The sequence below is a fragment of the Scleropages formosus genome, chromosome 23 (assembly GCF_900964775.1).
Source record: "Scleropages formosus chromosome 23, fSclFor1.1, whole genome shotgun sequence".
In the NCBI taxonomy this organism is placed as follows: Eukaryota; Metazoa; Chordata; class Actinopteri; order Osteoglossiformes; family Osteoglossidae; genus Scleropages; species Scleropages formosus.
The window spans coordinates 18,661,048-18,680,097 of record NC_041828.1 but is presented as its reverse complement, the minus strand read 5'-3'; the positions used below and the strand labels follow the sequence as shown (position 1 = coordinate 18,680,097).

Sequence of the window (19,050 nt, the reverse complement as noted above, 5' to 3'; positions counted from 1 at the left end):
TAAGGTACATTAGAGCCTTGGTAAGCATTTTACCGGAAGTACACATTTTCCGGCACGTGCCTCAGCTTTCTCGGGAAACGGTATTTGCAGCGCTTTCAGCAAAATTGTAAACGCTTGGTAGACGGAAGCTTTTTAATGTGACACCGCAGCGCCGGGCTGAATAGGACATGTTATAGCGGAGCACCCGGAACTTAATTATTTACATACACATATGCAGGGTTTTTTTTTTTTTTTGAATTTACACATAATAGCTGTACTAACTATAACAGGCACATTTTTTACTTGATATATTTATCTAATAATGCAAAATAACAGTCTTTGCAGGGGACTGAAGAGCTGAGAATGACGACTGGTTGTCGGGTGGATGCCGGTGGCCGGAGCGTTCTGGCAATTGAATGTTCAGGTTTGTGTACAGCTTTATGTTATGTTAGAAACTTGTTACTCTGCTTTGTACTCTATATAACCACATTTCTAATACTACACCGAATGTACAGAAAGCAGCAGAACGTTGAAGATATCTCGAGTTTAGAGCTGGCGCCCGCTTATGTAGACGTAACGCGAATACAGTTTCAGTCAGTGTAAGAAGAACATGATTTTGCAACGGCCCCAAAACGAAAAGCAACATCTGAGAAAAAGGCAGGTGCACAGCACTCGATGTGGTCCCAGAAAGAAGCAAATTGGCTGGTTAAACTTAGCTGGTCAGTTTACATTATTACCGTACCGACGCTTTTGTCCTTGTACATCTTCAGCAAAAGTACGATATGTATTATTACATTAATAAGACAAAGACATAGCTGCAGACATGTGACTCAAGTAAACCTAGTTTGTTGCCTACCACTTGCTGTACCGAGGTTCATCGTTCAAGTAGGTGCATAAAACATAGAATAGACAAATCCTGATCCCCTCCCACCTTTTTTTTAAAATGACATTATAAGATACACAAGCAAGCAAAAAACAATGCCGGAGTAGTGGCTGAATAAAGGCTTTATCCGGTGATGCTGATGAAGTTACGGTGCATAAACATTTACATCATACATGAGCTGGAGAGATCTTGGGCGAAATGGGTCCGGAAAAGGTGAGTTTTCAGACCCTTCTTGAACGTAGACAGAGTTTCCGCAGTTCTGAGCGAGAGGGGAAAGTCGTTCCACCACAACGGAGAAACGACAACCTCCACGAGTTAAAAGCAGTAGTAAATTTAGAGGTAAAAGGTGATGTTCCCTCCCTGATGTTTAGGCCTTCTGTGCAAGTCTCTCCGACTTTGTCGCTTTTCCAGCTCCAACGGACAGAAGAAGCTGGCTTGAGTGTCAAGCGAGCTACTGGATTTTTGTAGTCAGCAATACTGGCATCTTAAATCACTCCAGTTTTGAGCAAGTGTCAGGATTTCCTTATTAGGAAAAATGTCCTCGGAATAACATGACATTGTAACATATTTTTTGGTCCGTTGATTTTGTAGAAGCATTGTCTTTTCCGATATACACTGTTGAAAAACCCCCAGGTCTGTGCATGTTCTGTTTGAAGTTTTGTTTTTGCTCTCTCGCATCTCGAAAGACGGACATCTTTATGATTCCACAACAGGTCCAATTCATGATGAGCCTGAACCGGAAGCGTAGATTAAGGCCTCCAAAAGTAAGTCTCTCGTGGTCCAAAGTCAAGAGGAAAAAGGAGACTGAGTCTGAATTATGTCTGACCCACACTGCACAACTTACTACAGAAAAGGGTAAAAACACCTCACTCAGCAGTGAGAGAAACCAAGGATTTTTTGCAGATTCCTCATCATCAAAAAGATGTTTGACATCAGTACAATGTCTGAATCAGACACTCAACCAGGAGCTCATGACTACAGGTAATGATGAAATTGGATATTGTGGGGGAAGATAAGGTATTCAAATGGTGGAATAAAGGTTATTATTGTAATTTTTCAAAATTTGCATATGTATTCACTATTTTATGTTATTTGTATTATTTTGGTACAATCGTCACTACTTTGAAGACCATTAATTTTAAAACTATAGGAACCAGCATAGAAAAACTGGAAAAAAGACTGTCCAGACCATAATCTGTCCAGTACCAATGCTAAAAAGTAACTGAATATGTTAATGGAATGTTATATGAATATACCATTACTGTATAAAGAATTGGTTTCCCACCTTTTTATTTAATAATAGTAAGAATTTTGTACTGCAGGTGACCCTCTTATTTGCCTTGTTACCCTGTAATATGCTTTGTGAAGTAAGATGGCACTTGACAGGTTTTGCTTATCATGTTTGTGTGCTGACTTCTTTTATTTTATTCTAATGCAGTTGTGGTGTCCATCATCAAATGTAAACATTATTCCATCTCTGTAGCTGGATCTTCACAACATAATGGCAGGGGTCCTGAGCAGACATCCAGCCCTTCACATCCTCAAACACTGATTGAGGAAGACAATGACATGGATTTGGTCATTACTTTAGGTGATTTTTTTTTTTTTTTTTTTTTTTTAAAATTATGTAACTGCCTCTGAAACTGTACTGACAGGCCCAATGATTGTAATCTGGTTTCATTTCATTCTTCTGAATAAAATTTTTTTGGTTGAGTAATTGACAATGTTATACTGCATCCATGCACAGCTGCACACATCACTATCATATGGTGAATTGTATGGTATTCCAAGGACTCTAGTCACTGAATGCTTGGTGGGTAACAGTGAACAAAGCCATAGATTATTTGTTCCCTGATATGGGTAGCAATGGAAAAAAATGCTTTGTTCAGTGCTGTATCACGAGTTTGGATCTTTTGTGTGAAACTGCTTCAGATGATGATCAGCGAAAGGCCCAGCGAGCAGCCAGGAAGAAGGGTGGGACCAAGAAAAAGCTGGATGTAGATGTTTCTGAGGGCAGCGAGGCTAAGTGTGGATCAGATGACGAGGATGCTATTGAAGTGGAAATTGACAGAGAGCTAGACAGAGAGCTGGAAACCAAGTCCCGGCAGCATAATCTGACCACAGTAAACGTGCGCAACATCATTCATGTGAGTCATGCTGTTTTTATATTGTAGTAAGTGTGTCGTCGTCAGCAAGCAGTTTAATATTCTGTTTGCCTGTGCCAGCACTCTTCACAAGCTGAGTTCCACTAAGATTGATGATTATTTAACGTAGCGTGGACAGCTGGTAGTGTAGTAGTTACAGCTGTTGCCTTTGGATCCAAAGGTTTCCGATTCAAATTTTCACCTGCTGCTGTAGTACTCTGGAGAAAGGTACTTACCCTAATATTACTAAAGTAAAATTACCCAGCTGTGTTAATGGGTAAATAGTTGTAGGTACCTTAAAATTATGAGATACTTTGGGGAAAAAATGTAAATGACATCCAGTGCTTTAAATTGGTGCCTGTAAGGAGCTGGGCCATTGTCACACAATGTCTGTAACTTGTAAGATTTTGGGCTGCAGGGAGAATAGTGACCAAAATATCACAGCATAAAAGTATGTGGGATTCTTTGCTCTATACTTGAGCAAGAAAGTTAATCTAATTTTTCTGATAAATAATTGTAAAGCAGATATGCCTACTCTTTGTTATGTAATAACTTTGTCTTGTCAGTTCACAAATTTTTAGAGTTCTCTTTGTGTGGTTACTGAACCATTGTCTGGACCCCCTGTCAACAGGAAGTTATTACCAATGAGCATGTGGTAGCCATGATGAAAGCTGCCATCACAGACACGGAACCCATAGCCATATTCGTAAGTTTCAGTGTCACATATCGTAATATAGATAATACCATATCATAATATAAATACTACATCAGTAATTTTCTGTTGTGTGTATGAAGGCATACAATCTGTATATTTGCTGACAGTATACATGTGTGGAACAAAGGAGTTTTTGTGATAATGTGGGATATCTCCACATCAGGAGCCCAAAATGACCCGCTCCAAACTGAAGGAAGTGGTGGAAAAAGGCGTGGTGAGTTCTTTGAGGATACAGTCCAACCTTTATGCAGCCTTCAGGGTGGTTTTAACCTATGTTTAATGTAATATCCAAGACTGTACCAAGAGTTTACTAAGGGCTACATGGACAAAGTCTAAGGTGTAGTGATAATTTCAATATTTGAAGCGATTAACAGATTATGAAGACATGAATCCTCCACCACAGGGCCGTATAGAGTTAAAAACTTTTACTGAGCAAGGTACATTCATGAAATGGTAAAGATTGGTTACTTATGTTGATTTGTCTTGTGCTTTCCTTTATTGCCTTTGTGGTTTTTAAGTGCTGCCAATATTTATATATTTCAGGTTATTCCTGCATGGAATATGTCTCCTATCAAGAAGCCCAGTAAAGCAAAGGTAAAATTCCATTCATTGTTATGATTGTATAAACCAAAAAATAATATTGCAATGACAAAAATAATTTATTTTTTGCTTACTCTTTCATTTTTTTCCAATTCTCCAGCCCCCCCAGTTTGTTGACATTCCTCTGGAGGAGGAGGACTCTTCTGATGAAGAATATTGCCCCTATGATGATGAAGAAGATGAGACTGCAGAGGAGGTGAGAGGTCAATTTTTTAAACAGCCTTTAGTTAGCAGGCACCTTACATGGGGGGTGTCAAACATATTGCATGTGGATGTGTATTAGTGTAGTAACCATCGCTATAACCAACCCCTGTACAGTTCTGTGTGTTCTGGAGCTTTGGCTAGTCGGTCCACACATTTTATCAAGTTTTACTGCCAAGACATGCCAAGGCGCAATAAAGTGCATGTTCCTAAAGTGCTATCTCCAAAGCACTTCATCAGTAACAACACTGCTGCTGAGAGTGCAATCAAGGCGAAGTGTTATAATATTAATCCAAGCTTTTTTTATGCTCATTTGATTGCTGTGCGGGAGCTTGCCAATACTCAGTTGCTTGGTCCAGGCTTTAACGCTGTTGTCCCAGTGAAGTGGTGTCAACCATCAGGAAGTAAGCAACAACATAAACAAGCTGCAATACATATACAAATACAATTATTCAACCAAATACATCTACTGTAGAATATTTTGTGACACACACACATTGTCAGAAACCGCTTGACCCGAGTGGGGCCGCGGTGAGCCGGAGCCTAACCTGGCAATACAGGGCGCAAGGCTGGATGGGGAGGGGACACAGCCAGGACGGGGTGCCAGTCTGCTGGAGGGCACCCCAAGTGGGACTCGAACCCCAGACCCGCCAGAGAGAGGAGCCCCCTCGGCACCACCCCCCCCCCCCCCCCCCCCCCCCCCCCCCGATTTATGTGACATCGTTTCAGAATTTCTTAGTTTTCAGTAGCATTCATCTAGGCAAGCTAAAATATACAGCCTAACATATGAACAGTACTGAATCAGTACACAGTACTATAGTACAGTCGTAATAGCCTTAATAACTTAGTGATTGAAGAGTACTGAATCGGTATACAGTACTATAGTACAGTAGATATGGCTGTAATCACTTTGCAGTGGCTGTGAATAGTGTTTAGCAGCTGTGTTAGTCATTGTCTCTGTTATAGAAATATGTAATAATACAGCCCATAGAAGGAGCACTGAATCCCGCTTGGCCTGCTTTGTGAAAGGAGTTTGATACCCCTGCTTTTAGGCTGCAGTTTGTTACAAAATACAGTGTCTTTTATTGATTAGTTTTTTCAAATGTTGATATTTATCATGGACTAACTAAGCAGAAGACATCCCTTAAATCACATTTACAGGTTTTGTTGGAATGAGGTTGGGAATTATTTGGTATGTCAAGTTGAGTCACTGTGAAATCCCACATGGCCAGTGCAGTTTCTGCAAAAAATGGGTGTATGGTTGCCGGCAACCTTTATGTCATCATGTATTTTTTATGTTAATAAAGTAATTAAGATGGATCAGTGGTCAGTTGAGAAAATCACATATTAATGTGTGAAATGTGGTGTTTAGACTTTCCTGGAAAGCGATATGGAGAGCACTGCCTCATCCCCTCGAGGCAGCCGAGTAGGCCCTCCCCGGATCCCCACAGGGCGCGATGAAGACAGGAACCACAGTCCCATGCAGGTAATGTAGAAAGCACTACAGCTGAGACTCCACACATGACATACAACCCAGTTCTGCTTTAGTTTGTACTGAAAGTCTGTTGTAATAAATTTCATGAATAATTTAATTAATTTGATTAACTTTTTAAATGAATAAAGTCTTTTCATTTCTTTACATCATAAGTTGTTCTTGCTGTTTCTGTCCTTTTTGTAGCTATGAGCCTTGCATAATTGGGCCTTTCTGACTATTTGTACTAAAAGTCCTCTCTGTGTGTTTAGAAGAAAGCGTCTGAATCAAGACACCTTCAGGTGGAGGTTGTGCCAATGGGGCCTCCACCACCCCCACAGCCAGTGGGACCTCCACGATGCCCCAGGACCCCACCTGAATGCAGCTTCATGGAGAAGCTCCATGCTGTAGAGGAAGAGCTAGCCACCAGCCCCATATGTATGGACCCCTACCAGGTGCCCTTCTAGAGGAGCTGTGAGCATGTTTTCACTGTTAAAACAGATGTTGTCATCACTTTCAGCATGTGGAAATAGCCGTTCTGTTATGGCCCCCTGAAAGGTTCTTAGGATTTCCATTTCAGTTGAATAGTGGTGTTGGCGTCATGTGAAATCTCCCTAAGGGATGCTGCAATGTTGGTTTGGTGGACAGGAGATGTGCAAGTCTTTGAGTCCAGTCACAAGTAAACACATTACTGCAGTTTGATAAATATCTTTTTCATTTTATGTAGTAAGTCTCCTATCTTTTTTTTTTTTTTTTTTGTCTTATTTTTTTCTCATTTCTTTCCCTCTCCTTCCATCTCTTTCTGCCCCTCCCCACTCTCAGAATTTGAGTGGTGGTGGTGATGAGAGCAGCCTGATGGCCTGCCGCACGCGCTCAAAACGTCCGCTACGGGATGTCCCACTGGGACAGCTGGAGGCAGAACTCCGTGCCCCTGACATCACCCCTGATATGTATGAATGTGTGTCTGCCCCAGAGGACAAAGAGTGGGCTCAGTGGCTGCAGGGCCTCATGGCCTCTGATGTGGAGAATGAAGGTGAGCAGCAAGATCCAGCATCAAGGCTGTGTGTTTCTAAGTAGCAGACCTGTCTCTTCAGTAGCATTGTCTTTGTTTTGTGTGTGTGTGTGTGTGTAATGTGACACTTCAGGATTCTTCCTGGATGCACTTTACACTATGCATCCTTCTTTCAGAGGATGGGGATGACGATGATGACCCAGAATACAACATCCTGGAGGATATAGATGAGCCAGACTTGGAGGACTACCGCAATGACCGGGCTGTTCGCATTAGCAGTGAGTTCTGTAAACTGCAGTTTTTGCACTTTTGCTCAGGAGGACATGTAGAATAAAGAAACATATGGTGACTATTGCTCAACAGAAAAATTACATCACCCAAAAAAGTTAACATATATGAAGGTCTTTCTGTCATGCAATACAGATGGACCACACTATAGGTCACCCTTGTTTTGCAGATATGGTACTTTAAATTTGTGACCATGTCTCACTAGAACAGTTTTACAGCTGAGACAGCTGTGAGATTCTTTGGGGTAATCTGTAAGCACAGTTTATCTTGGCACTGGAATTTTTGCTCATTCTTCATGGTAGAGTTGTGTACTAAAGGCTTTGTGCATAAAATGCCTTTTGTTTTGGATTTTTAATAAAGTTTACATTGCACATTTGTAATCAGGGAATCGATTATAGATTTCCTGCAGTAAAAAATAATGGTAATTTTGATCATGTCACAATGGAGATTTGCCTAAGGGGTAATTTACATTTACATTGATTCATTTAGCAGGCACTTTTCTCCAAAGTGATGTACATCTCATAGAGAAATTTAGTGAGTACATTACACATTATCAACAGAAAGAGAAACCTCGATGCAGACATGTGGTTCTAAATCACACTTAGTTACTTTCCACCATATGAACCAATGTATATCACACGAGTAGCTGCATAAAGGTTTATCCAGAGAATCGAGAATTCCTAATCAGATTTCACAGAACAAATTAATCCTGCTTGGTGAAGGAGAATTGTACTGAGTTCTTTGATCTATATACCCATCATACAGTAGGGACAGTTAATATACATATTATGTGATAACACTTGAGGCAGTTGAAGTGTGTACTAACACGATAACTCAGTACGATTACAAGGTAAAATTACACTCTAGAATTTTAAAGTTTAGTAGCTAGAAACTGTTACGTACTTTATCTGCAGCGTAAAAGTACTGTCAGTAAACATAGAAGTTATTATTACAGGTTTAGATATGCCAGGAAAGCGTGCTGTCTGTCCTTGGATCTGGGAGAGGTTGTGTGGAGTAGCAGTGTGTACTTTAACAACTGGATTGAACTGTAAAGGCTTCTGTTTCATTTTGCTTCATGTCTGTTTCACACACAGAAAAGGAAGTGAATGAGTTAATGGAAGAGTTGTTTGAAACGGTAAGGTGCAAAAAGAATAAAACAAAACACTTTTGTGTTAATGATGGTTTATTCAGTTTATCTGTTTCATGCTGTGTAACTCACCGTCTTTCTTATTTTAGTTACACTGATAATTCTGATATAATGTATAAATGTGCAGATTCCCAGACCCTGACCACCAGTCCCTAAAGCAGCTTTGTGTACAAACTTAACATTCCAAGTTGCTTCAGAGAAAAGTATCAGAAAAATTATTATTGTTATTATTAATAATGATAATAATAGTAATGTTTACCTTAGCCCTACTGTACCCCCAAATGTCCAGAGGTACATAAGTATGTTGTTTCCACTTCCTCAGTTCCAGGATGACTTTGGGGTTCAGGAACAAGAAGAAGAAGCTGCAGAAGAAGATGAGGAGAAACAGGAGGAACTACCTGCAGAGCCTCCTAAATTCAACAACCCACAAACAACTGGGTACAAAACTCCTAAAGAGCATTGCCTGTTGAACACAAACATACGCATTGAAAACCTGTACCCTAACTCTCTGATGTGATGTAAATTTTGGCATACTACAGATTTCTGTAGCAACACAGATACTGATGCTGGCTTTTATGATAATGGAGTAGAGCCTGTAGTTTCTTGTGGTGGCAGCATTTTGTACGGTGACACACACAGTGGTAATATCCCCACTGAACCCTTGTGTCTCTGCGGTGGATGCCCATTCTTAGAGCACAGCGAGTAATATTTCTTACGCTATGATGATCCTAGCCCCTCTTGAGCATTAAATACAGTAAATTGATGTGTTAATGGGGGGACAGCTGGTGGCAGCGTAACATAGCGTAGTGTAGTGGTTAGAGCTTTTGGACCCGAAGATTGTCGGTTTAAATCTCACCTACTGCTGTAGTACCCTTGAGCAATGGACTTAAACTAAAATTGCTCCAGTAAAAATGAGTAAAATCCAGTTTTATAAATGGGGCAGCTGGTAGCGTAGTGGTTAGAGCTGCCGCTTTTGGACCCAAAAGGTTGCAGGTTCAATTCCTATCTCCAGTGGTAGTACCCTTGAGCAAGGTACTGATCCTGATATTGTCCAGTTATATAAATAGGTAAATAATTGTAAGTAGCTTAACATTCTAAGTCGCTTTGGAGAAAAGCATCAGCTAAACATATAAATGAAGATGTATTAGATCTGGATGATCATATCCCTAGTAAGGTACTTATCCTAAATTGCTTTGGTAAAATTGCCCACCTTTATAAATGGGTAAATACATAATTGTAAGTAGCTTTACATTGTAAGTCACTTTGGAGAAAAGCATCAGGTAAAATTAATAAATGTAAATGAGAACTGAAATAAAGCTATTTTTTATGTTTAATGCATATTTACAATGATACTCCATAGTTCCATGTCAGAAATAAGAACAGCTGTTGGCTGCAGGTTTGAGGAACCTCTGCCAAACATGCTGATGAAGCACCGTCGTACAGTGAGGGAGCAGCTGGCAGCCTTGCGGCAATACCAGGCTCTTGTGGGAAGCAAGACCATGGTTCCAGCAGCGCAGTGTCCGAGTCCACCCTGTACCCTTACCGTCACTCCTCTTCAGAAACAGCAGCTGCAGCAGCAGATACAGCAGGTATGGAGCCTACAGGCAGGTACAAGTTTTGATTTAAAGCCCTGTTACCAGTTGGCAAATCTCATTATTAACAATATATTGCTGTTGTTTGGTGGGGATCCAAAAGCACATCCAGCTGCTAACCCAGGTGCACATGCTGAGCTACTCAGTGGAAGCCTTGCAGAATGAAGCTGATCTCACCCAGCAATTTCTGGTGAGTTCACACACTCACACTGTGACAGTACACAGTATTTGCTATTCAGTCCTCACAGTTCCTATTGAGTCCATACTCTTGCACACTAAAAACAACATTGCCTTTCTTGCAGAGTTCTTACACTCACTCGCTGGCAATACATCATGGTTTCTTCGAAATTCTTGCACATACACACTAATACAACATACTAGTTCCGTATAAGCCCTTGGCTATTACTGGCAGTCACTACAATGTACTGGAATCCTAGTTTTATGTATAATTCAGCAGCACCAAAAAACACTTCTTCCCTCCTCCTCCACCATAGTTTCATCTTTTTATTCTTCCGCTGCTGCTCAGACAGAGCTACAGGTATTTGCCCAACGGGGGGAGCAGACTCGACGCACCACGGAGCCTGGCTTCGTTAGTATATTTAGAGCCTGTAATCTGCAGGGAGCGATGTCTCTATTGGATGAGCTGAGAGCACCTTCATCCCGCCACAATGCTGCTGTTCCTGAGCCTGCACGACCGGTGTCTGGTGAGGAGGGCAGTTATATGTCTCTGTATCTACAGGTTCATGCATCTCGGAGGCAATAAGTCTACTACAGCACTTTCACAGCTGGGAGTATATAAGACTTTTTTTCAGGGGGAGAAAATCCCCATAAGAGCATTTTCATTTCCCAGTTAGATTATTATACATTTCATTCCTTTGAGAAGGAACATGCAGTTTTTGTACCAGTTTAACAGCTTTGTAATTGTAGCTTTGAAAGTGTTTTTAGGGGATGTGGAAAAACAAGCTTCTGGATAACATACTACAAATCTTGCGCTACTCCGTTGGTATTTCTGGTAGCACGTTCATACCCATTGCTGCCCCCTGGACTGGCCTGGATGTTGGCCACTCGTCCTGTCTTCCTGTACCCCGAACTTCTGCCCTGCTGCAGCCTGGACCCTTCTCTGCACCCACCACATGTCAGCACTATCTACACCCAAGGAGAGAACAGGTATTTCCACCAGATGCAGCATTAAACGCTTTATTCAGTGTATGTGCATGTGTATGTGTTGTTGAGCTAAAGCAGTTCTGTGCGGAGGATCGGGCCAACGACTTACTGACTGCAAAAGGGCAATTTGTTTTTCTCTTTGGTGGATGCATGTTTTATTATCTTCCACACAAAAGAAATGGACAAACAAACAAAGAAAAGGTGTCATTTTTTCCTGTCAGGCTCCGTTTATGTATTACTAGAACTCGCATAAAGATTTAATCAGGTTTAATGTCTGCAAACAGGAAAATAAAGAATGTCACAGCACTGTTTCTACTAAACTGAGGTCACTTACTGTAGGTAGTTTAGTATGTGCCATACACCACTGACCAGAGATCCACAGGGGTGGATAGAACAACTTAGATTCCCTCGTTCACCATGAACTGTGGAAGGAAACCAGAGTATTTGGAGTAAAGTGAGAGGATATGCAAACTCCACCCAGATAGAGCCATATTTGAACCCATTTCCAAAATCACAGCACTTTATGTATACTTTTATGATAACACATTTATTCTGGTCTCGTCACAGAGCTGTAACACACCAGTAAAGCATGTACTGACTGGTTACAACTGGCCTCTCTCCCGCTGCCTCTCCCCATAGCCTTCTTGTGCTAGGCCTGAGAAACTTCAGTGAGACTGTGCACCCTTACCAACTGATATCCCAGTACCTGGTCTGCACCAAAAGCCCTAAACAGCTCCGCAGGCATGTTCAAGACATGTGCCAGCGCCGGACAGAGGCCAACAGCATCAAGGTGTGCCCACTAAATCTGTCTGCAGTCTCAAGCACTTGAATTGCTTGGAGCCTCTTTAAGGGGGGTTATATGACTGTTACTAATGGAGAATGTGTACTGCATGGTTTGTGTGGGTTGTTTCATTTCTTTCCCCTCCCCTGTTTCCTAGTTCTACTGCCAGCACAGACTGGTCCCCTCCATGCCCCTAGTCTGCAGCAGAGTGATGCCAGAACAACAGTGTCCCCCAGTGGAGAGAGAGGAGACCATCATGCCCTCATGGCTACGGGTACAAAAAAATTCAGCAGCTCAGCTTTAATTCACAGGGGTCATGGCCAGTGGGGTAGGGTTAAGGGTCAAGCCAGGGGTTCCTGTAATTGTTCCCGAGTGGACTATCCTTGGGATCTCTCAGGAACCTGTTGGTAAGCAGATACAAACTGAAAGAGGTTCTTCTGATGTAGAGATAATGTCAGATGTTGCAACATTTATGTGGTTAATTCAATTCTTCCCTCCAACAGAAAAGCTTGCCGTTTATCCATGAGGAAGTCCAGAAGTATAACAGCGTGTCATGCGAGACAGCTGCTCCTCCAGCAAGTCGATCTGTACCCTCCTATACCTTTTCCCATGGAACACGTTATCCTCCCTCCCTCCCTCAAACTCTAACCCTCCGTGCTGCTGGCTTCAGACACTTGCGTCCACTCTCCATATCTGTGCCATCCTCTCAGGCTGTCAGTAATGCACCTCCCTTGTGCCATCCAACAGCTGTACGTTTGGCGCAGGAACCTCAAGTCTCCATTACTTCTGCCTCCACTGGTCTGGGAGGACAAGTCGCACAGGAACACACAGCGGAACAAACTCCGCTGATTCCCACCCGAAAGCTGTGCCGCATCCAACCTGCACCACCAAAGCCATCTTCAGTGGGCCTCCAGCTCCTCAGTGTAGCACCTGGTGGGGTCATGAACACGTTAACTTTGGGTGATGGAGCAGCAGCGGGGAGAGTTTCCGTGGACAGGGGAGAGGCGAGAAAACAAGTGGATTCTGTTGGGGAGTGTAGCCTTGTCCCACCAGTTGTCGTCATCAGTCTAGTTCCACCATTGTCTACTTCTGTCATGTGTCCTACTCCTGTTGCCAGCGGAATCACTAGGATTCCTGTTGAGTCTACACCTTTGGCCTGGGGATCCCTGGCATGCTCCACAGATGTCCTGGCCAAGACTCATAAGCTGGCAAGACCACTGATGCCAGTACCTAGTGAAGGTCCTTCCCCAAATGTTCATGGTCCTGATGTAATCAGTTCCACAAAGTGTGTATTGCTCTCTCATACACAGCTTGCTCCCAAACCCACCGTCACCAGGAATAACGAGGTTCAGATCTTGGATGCGTCTGTGCCGAAGAGGAAAAGCGAGGAGGATCATACCTTCCCTAACAACAACAGCATGCTGCCCATTCCCTCCAGGCCAAATCACCCTGGAACAGGAGAGACCACCCCAGAGGACAGGGCAGATTCTAGAGGGCTGCCATCCACAAACCCCAGTGTAAACTATGACAGAGGGCTATGGGAGGAGGAGGAGGAGCAGCAAGAGGAAGAAGAAAAGGACATTTGTCGAGAGGAAGAAGAGGAATATCGTGATTATGGGGAGCCTCTTCTTGCTCTGTCTGAGTCTTCAGCAAGCCCTCCTTCCAGTTTAGAAAGCTGCACCGATTCCCTGGAGGCAGTGATTGACAAGCAGGAAGAAACAGATGGGCAGAGGAAAGGACAGCAAGGGAGAGCAGTGGGGATGGAAGGCAATGCAGTGCTGTCTGTTTCAACCTGCAGGACAAAAGTAAGCACTGGGGGGAAAGTACAGGGACAGGTAGGAAGCAAAGGTCAAGATGATGGGGGCCAGGTAAGAGAGACAGAACACTACACACACACTGGGGGAGACAAAGGACAGCAGTCAGATGGACAAGAGGATTTTTACCAACTCATTCCAGAATGTGATGAAGAAGAGGTGATGTCCTCATCCTCAGAGAAGTCTGTTCTATCTGTGCCCGAGTTACAGGTATGTGCCTTTGTGTGTGTTTCTCTTTTCATATGTTTTTCTTTATGCTTGTGTTTTTGTCTGTCTTTGTGTGGGGGGCTATGTGCGTAATGAGGAAGCAAATATAATTTTATTTTTATTTATCCATTCTGAAGTCATTTTCATACATTGGGTCCTTGTGTTATGAATGTTTGAGTTACTTTTGAATTTATAGAGAACAGCAGATGGTGTAGTAGTTATAGCTGCCACCTTACGCTCCAAGGGCCTGGGTGTGAAATCCCACCTCCTACTGTGCTACTGTTGAGCGATGGACGTGCTCTAAAATTACTCAAGTAAATACTACCCTGCTGCATAAATAATTGTGTAAACTGAGTAGCTTAAGGTTTTATTAATGGATGCCCTGGGTGAAGCATTTGTTTGTGTAGAAATTATATTTATTTTGTTTTTCAAAGCTTGAGGTGTTCCTGGGGGAGCCCATTCTGAATGAACTGTTACTAAAAAGTTACTTATACAAATAGTTTTATATATATCTACACACACACGTATACAGTCATGCGCCACTCATAAGGTTATAATGGAGCTGAAAAATTCTTATCGACTAGTGACATCGTTCGTAGCTGTCGTAGCGCAACATCTTTCGTGTTTGTGGTGGTGCTGCTGTAAACAAACCTACTGCACTTCCAGTTGTATAAAAGTGTAGCACATACAATAATGTACAGTACATAATACTTGATAATGATATTAAACATCTATGTTACTGGTTTATGTATTTGATATACTGTACTTTTATCATATAAAGGGGGGTGCGGTGGCGCAGTGGGTTGGACCGGGTCCTGCTCTCCAATGGGTCTGGGGTTCGAGTCCCGCTTGGGGTGCCTTGCGACGGACTGGCGTCCCGTCCTGGGTGTGTCCCCTCCCCCTCCGGCCTTACACCCTGTGTTGCCGGGTAGGCTCCGGTTCCCCGCGACCCTGTCTGGGACAGGCAGTTCAGAAAATGTGTGTGTGTGTGTGTGTGTGTACTTTTTCTACTTATTAAAAAAGTTTATTGTAAAAGTTTGCTGTGTATAGTCGGCAGCAGCGTCATAAATCTCATGTTTTTTGTGCTGCTTGACTGCATCGAGGCTGTATCATCTAGGTTTGTATAACTGCTCTGATGTTTGCACAACACATTTCTCAGAACATATCTCCATCGTTAAGCAACGTGTGTGTGTGGTCATGGTGTCTTATTTCTGTCCATGTTGTTCATGTTTTACCTGCCATCTGTGAAATGCTGAGAAATGTATGACAATGCCTTAATCTTCAGGAGCTATTTTGTTTCACTTGTGTTGCAGGAGACTATGGAGAAGCTGAGCTGGCTGGCCTCAGAGGGGAGGCTGTATGAAGAAGGAGATGCTGAGAATGATGAGGGTACCAGTTGTTACAGTTCCACGAGGACACCCAGTGTATTCTTCACCCCTGTGTCCCAGAACTCCCAGGTGGAGGAAAAGGGCATATATGAGGATGAGGAACTTGTTCTTGAAGAAGGAAAAAAGTCCCATTTAGCTGGGAAAAGCACAGTTCACATGTTGCACTGCAACCCCATGAGGGAGAAGAAGGATGTTGCCTCTGCTCAGGTGAGCAGTGTACCTGCTGTGAGATAAATACACATGTACAGCTTCAACACTGCAGTGCTGTCAGGTATTTATACTGTGGCATTTAAACATGATTTGATGATTTCTCCAGTTAGGATTGTTGTCTGAGACCAGTCATTGTACACCTAGGGTTTAAGATGAGGTACTCCTTTGGTGGAATGCCAGTCAAATCCAGGGTGCACACACATCCACACTCTGATTTCAAACTGTTGCACTCAGGGCACTTCAGACCCACCTATTCCCCTTAATAGCATTTGCTTGCAGTATACCAGAAATGAGTAGAGGAAATGCATTTAGAGATAATTAGAACAGGAAAAGCAGGAAGTGGCCAATGAGAGAAAGGTGGCAAAGTTTGGGAAACTGTTGGAGCAGTGCTGCTCATAAGGCTGGATGGTGGGGTGTGTGTTTGTTTACACAGACGTAAGCTGCCAGGGCTTTGCTGGAAAGTCACTGTATAGGGCTTACAGCATGTTTGGTGTCACAGGCTGTGAAAGTTGTTACTGAGACTGAGGAGGGGGCATCTAGATGGCTCTGGATCAGGAGATGTGAGCCATGGGTTTGAAGTAGCGCTGCCTAGATGTGTAGGTTGGGCTCTCATCAGCATTGTTCAGATCCCTTGGATGTATGATGTTGAAAGACCCCGAAACACATCCTGACCCCTGATGAGGTGTCCAGATCTGTTGTGAGATACATGATATAAATCAGTAACATTTGTTAATTATTAATCTATACATTTATTTATTGTATTTTTGGAAGTTGACAGTTTAGTTCTGGTGAATTACCTGATTACTTTTACAAAAACTCACCTAGGATAGGGATATGACAAAATTTCACATGTAGTAATGCCTTTACAAATTTTTTGAGTGTTCTGTCAACTTTTTTGAAATATAGTGTAGTTAAGGGTTTAATGTGATTTTTTTTTTTTTTTTTTTTTCCCGACGTTAGAAGTAAAATTTGGTTTTCATGCACAGTGATTCTTTCATTCAAATGTCAGACATAAAGCTTGGTACATGCTGTCTCATGCGGCATGGTGAAAGGTCAAAGGGTACAAGAAGTTCTGCTAACTGCCATCACTGTACTCACTAGGCTGAAAGTGTGCTGTTACTGTCATTTTAAGGTTAATGGACAGGGCTGAGGATATGAATTTCTATGCTGAATTTAAAAGCATCTGTATGTAAATTTGTGGCTTCCTTTATTGTTGAGGCAAGGGTCATTTTTATGTGAGACTAGCATGATGGTGACAAAGTGAAACACCTTTGCACAGAGGGTGACCTGTGAGGAAAATGTACAGTATTGCAGCGTAAGCTGAAATGTGTCTTTACTTCTGTCTGAAGTCCTCAAGGAAAACGAAGAGCTGTTATGTTGTACATCACACATCTAGCATCCCCCCTACTGTTGCCCAAGCAGAAGAAAGAGAGGATGAACAACAAGAGGTTACAGAGGGCAGGGAACTGAGAGAGCAAGAGAAATCCAGTAAGCAAACACCCATATTTTAATATTAACATGATGTACTTGGCTATATCATTTTTACCCCATCCCTTGCCTGCCTGCCTCTCTCCCAAATAGTTTTATGCCTCAAAATTACTTTCTAACAGCACATACTTGTAAATGCTGGCTATGTTTATTAACTTAGACAACGGATGTTTTATGGCTTCAGTTATTCCACTGAACTGGGGAATATCCAGAGAGAGACACAATAATACCAGAGAAGTATTTTCTTGTGTCCTAAATAGGAAAAGGAATCACTTAAGCAGCTTGCACTCTGTCTAATATAAGCAGGTAAATGCCAGAGAAGATGTTATTGCAGCCCCCGCCTTAACCTGATAGGCAGGAAAAACATATAGTAATGTACCCTTAAAAAGATTGAAATGGATTCTTGACAGTGTGTGTTGCACTGACGTCATAAACTTATCCCGTATCTCTCACTTCTGCTCTATTCAGTCTCATTAAATTTAGTTGTTCAATATTTTCTGTTATGCATTTGAATATTCTGTGTCAGGTTAGTATATTGCTTCCAGTGTCCATAACTGTTAAGATCCTGACTTTTTCCTCAGTGACGCAGCATGGTGGGAATGGTCCCCAGTGGGGCTCCTGCCTCCAGGCTGAAGAACTGGAGGACAAGCAGAGGAAAGAGCAGAAACAAGTGGGCTGCATGTCACCGAGGAAGAGCCGTGAGAATGAGCAGAGGGGAGAGACTGTTCCAACCCAGCAAAGTACACTGCCCAGCCCTGTCATTTGTGCCAAAAACATTTCCTTTACACCAAGTGGGGAAAGAGTCATTCTCTGGACCAGGTGGAGTAAACAGGGGCCTGTACTGTGGCCTCCTCACTACTACTAATTTTTTTGCAGTAGTTTTCTCCTTTAATCTGCTAGAAGATTTTGCTGAATAACAATGCAGCCTTATGCCAGGGGGGGAAAAAAAAGACTGTATTTAATTTTTAACATTATGGAGATCTATAGCTTCTTCTGTTGGAATTTTCATTGGCTAACTGTGACCGTAGATGCATTAAATAAATTTGTGTATGCTTTTTTAGGGAAGCTGACCGTGCCATTTTAACTGCATGTCAAAAGCAAGGAGCTACTAAGAACACTTTTCAGGCTGTCTCTGCCCAGCTGGGAAATAAATCAGCCAGTGAGGTGAAGTATCTTTGTTTTTATTTTTGCAAAAACTGTATTTGACACCTTGCAGAATATTTTCTTTAAATATTATGGAAACAATTAGTTGTGGTGCAAGTTTCTAGCTGGGTAAATGCACAGAAAATTTGATACCATTTTTTCCCACATAGGAATATTTGTAAGGATATATATTTCTTGATGACAAACCAATTTTAAGAATACAAAGAACCATTTGGTACATGTAGTATTGAGTCCTTTTGATAATTATTGAATTTGAGTTAAATAATTGATAAAATTAGTTTAATTTTTCAAGTTAGCTGTTCATTAAGAATTTAGATCTGTCCCCAAGTAAAGGTGGACATAAATTGTCAGACAAGGAGGCTGTGCATTATGACGTGCTCCACTCCTTGCATCTTCAGGTTGCAAAGCGTTTTCGGGACCTTGTGCGCATCTTCCACGCTGCTGCACAACCAACAAGTCCAGAATGCCACATGGGAAATCCTGGAAAGCCTCCTGCTAACAAGCCAGACTAAATCAACTCAAGGGTTTGAGCCTCATCAAGCTACCGCCACAATCTGCGACTGGTCTGAACTCTAGTGTTAGATGAGGATGCTGCTGAGCTGAATTGAAAAGAATCTTCATATTGTTCCTTTCTGAACCCTGTTGGACTCACTATTGATGAGGACTGCAGAAATTGTAAAATGTCTGTAAAATAAAAGTTTTTATATATGAACTGGAATACTTACTAAATGTCTTATGGTAATTTCATTATAAGTATAGTAGTACATTTACATTTATTTAGCAGATGCTTTTCTCCAAAGTG

General features: G+C 42.2%; 1 protein-coding gene across 5 annotated transcripts; it reads left to right on the top strand.

Annotated features, from left to right (window-relative positions):
- Positions 1 to 247: 247 nt before the first annotated feature.
- On the top strand, positions 248 to 19,042 carry LOC108931736 (GON-4-like protein). 5 transcript variants are annotated; one of them, XM_018747722.2, is made up of 26 exons: positions 248 to 403; positions 1,576 to 1,843; positions 2,346 to 2,453; positions 2,795 to 3,009; positions 3,638 to 3,712; positions 3,885 to 3,935; positions 4,265 to 4,315; positions 4,422 to 4,517; positions 5,895 to 6,008; positions 6,266 to 6,448; positions 6,816 to 7,026; positions 7,182 to 7,283; positions 8,388 to 8,428; positions 8,763 to 8,878; positions 9,837 to 10,029; positions 10,136 to 10,222; positions 10,559 to 10,736; positions 11,049 to 11,199; positions 11,836 to 11,986; positions 12,135 to 12,251; positions 12,481 to 14,001; positions 15,312 to 15,593; positions 16,946 to 17,084; positions 17,666 to 17,903; positions 18,146 to 18,248; positions 18,647 to 19,042. In XM_018747722.2, the coding sequence occupies exons 1-26, from the start codon at positions 365 to 367 to the stop codon at positions 18,758 to 18,760; spliced, it is 4,944 nt and encodes a 1,647-aa protein (XP_018603238.2). In that variant the 5' UTR covers positions 248 to 364; the 3' UTR covers positions 18,761 to 19,042. The 5 variants fall into 5 exon arrangements, with proteins under 5 accessions (XP_018603238.2, XP_018603239.2, XP_018603240.2 ...); XM_018747723.2 differs by lacking the exon at positions 248 to 403 and having other exon boundaries at positions 1,269 to 1,626; positions 1,766 to 1,843; XM_018747724.2 differs by lacking the exon at positions 248 to 403 and having other exon boundaries at positions 1,269 to 1,626.
- Positions 19,043 to 19,050: the final 8 nt, after the last annotated feature.

What these genes read in the sequence shown, in the direction of transcription:
- LOC108931736 (XM_018747719.2), top strand. Translation starts at nt 1,504, where the DNA reads ATGTTCTGTTTGAAGTTTTGTTTTTGCTCTCTCGCATCTCGAAAGACG. An exon ending in AACAACCCACAAACAACTGG is followed by an intron (nt 8,879 to 9,836) that starts GTACAAAACTCC and finishes TGTTGGCTGCAG; the next exon opens with GTTTGAGGAACCTCTGCCAA. An exon ending in AGGATGTTGCCTCTGCTCAG is followed by an intron (nt 15,594 to 16,945) that starts GTGAGCAGTGTA and finishes TTCTGTCTGAAG; the next exon opens with TCCTCAAGGAAAACGAAGAG.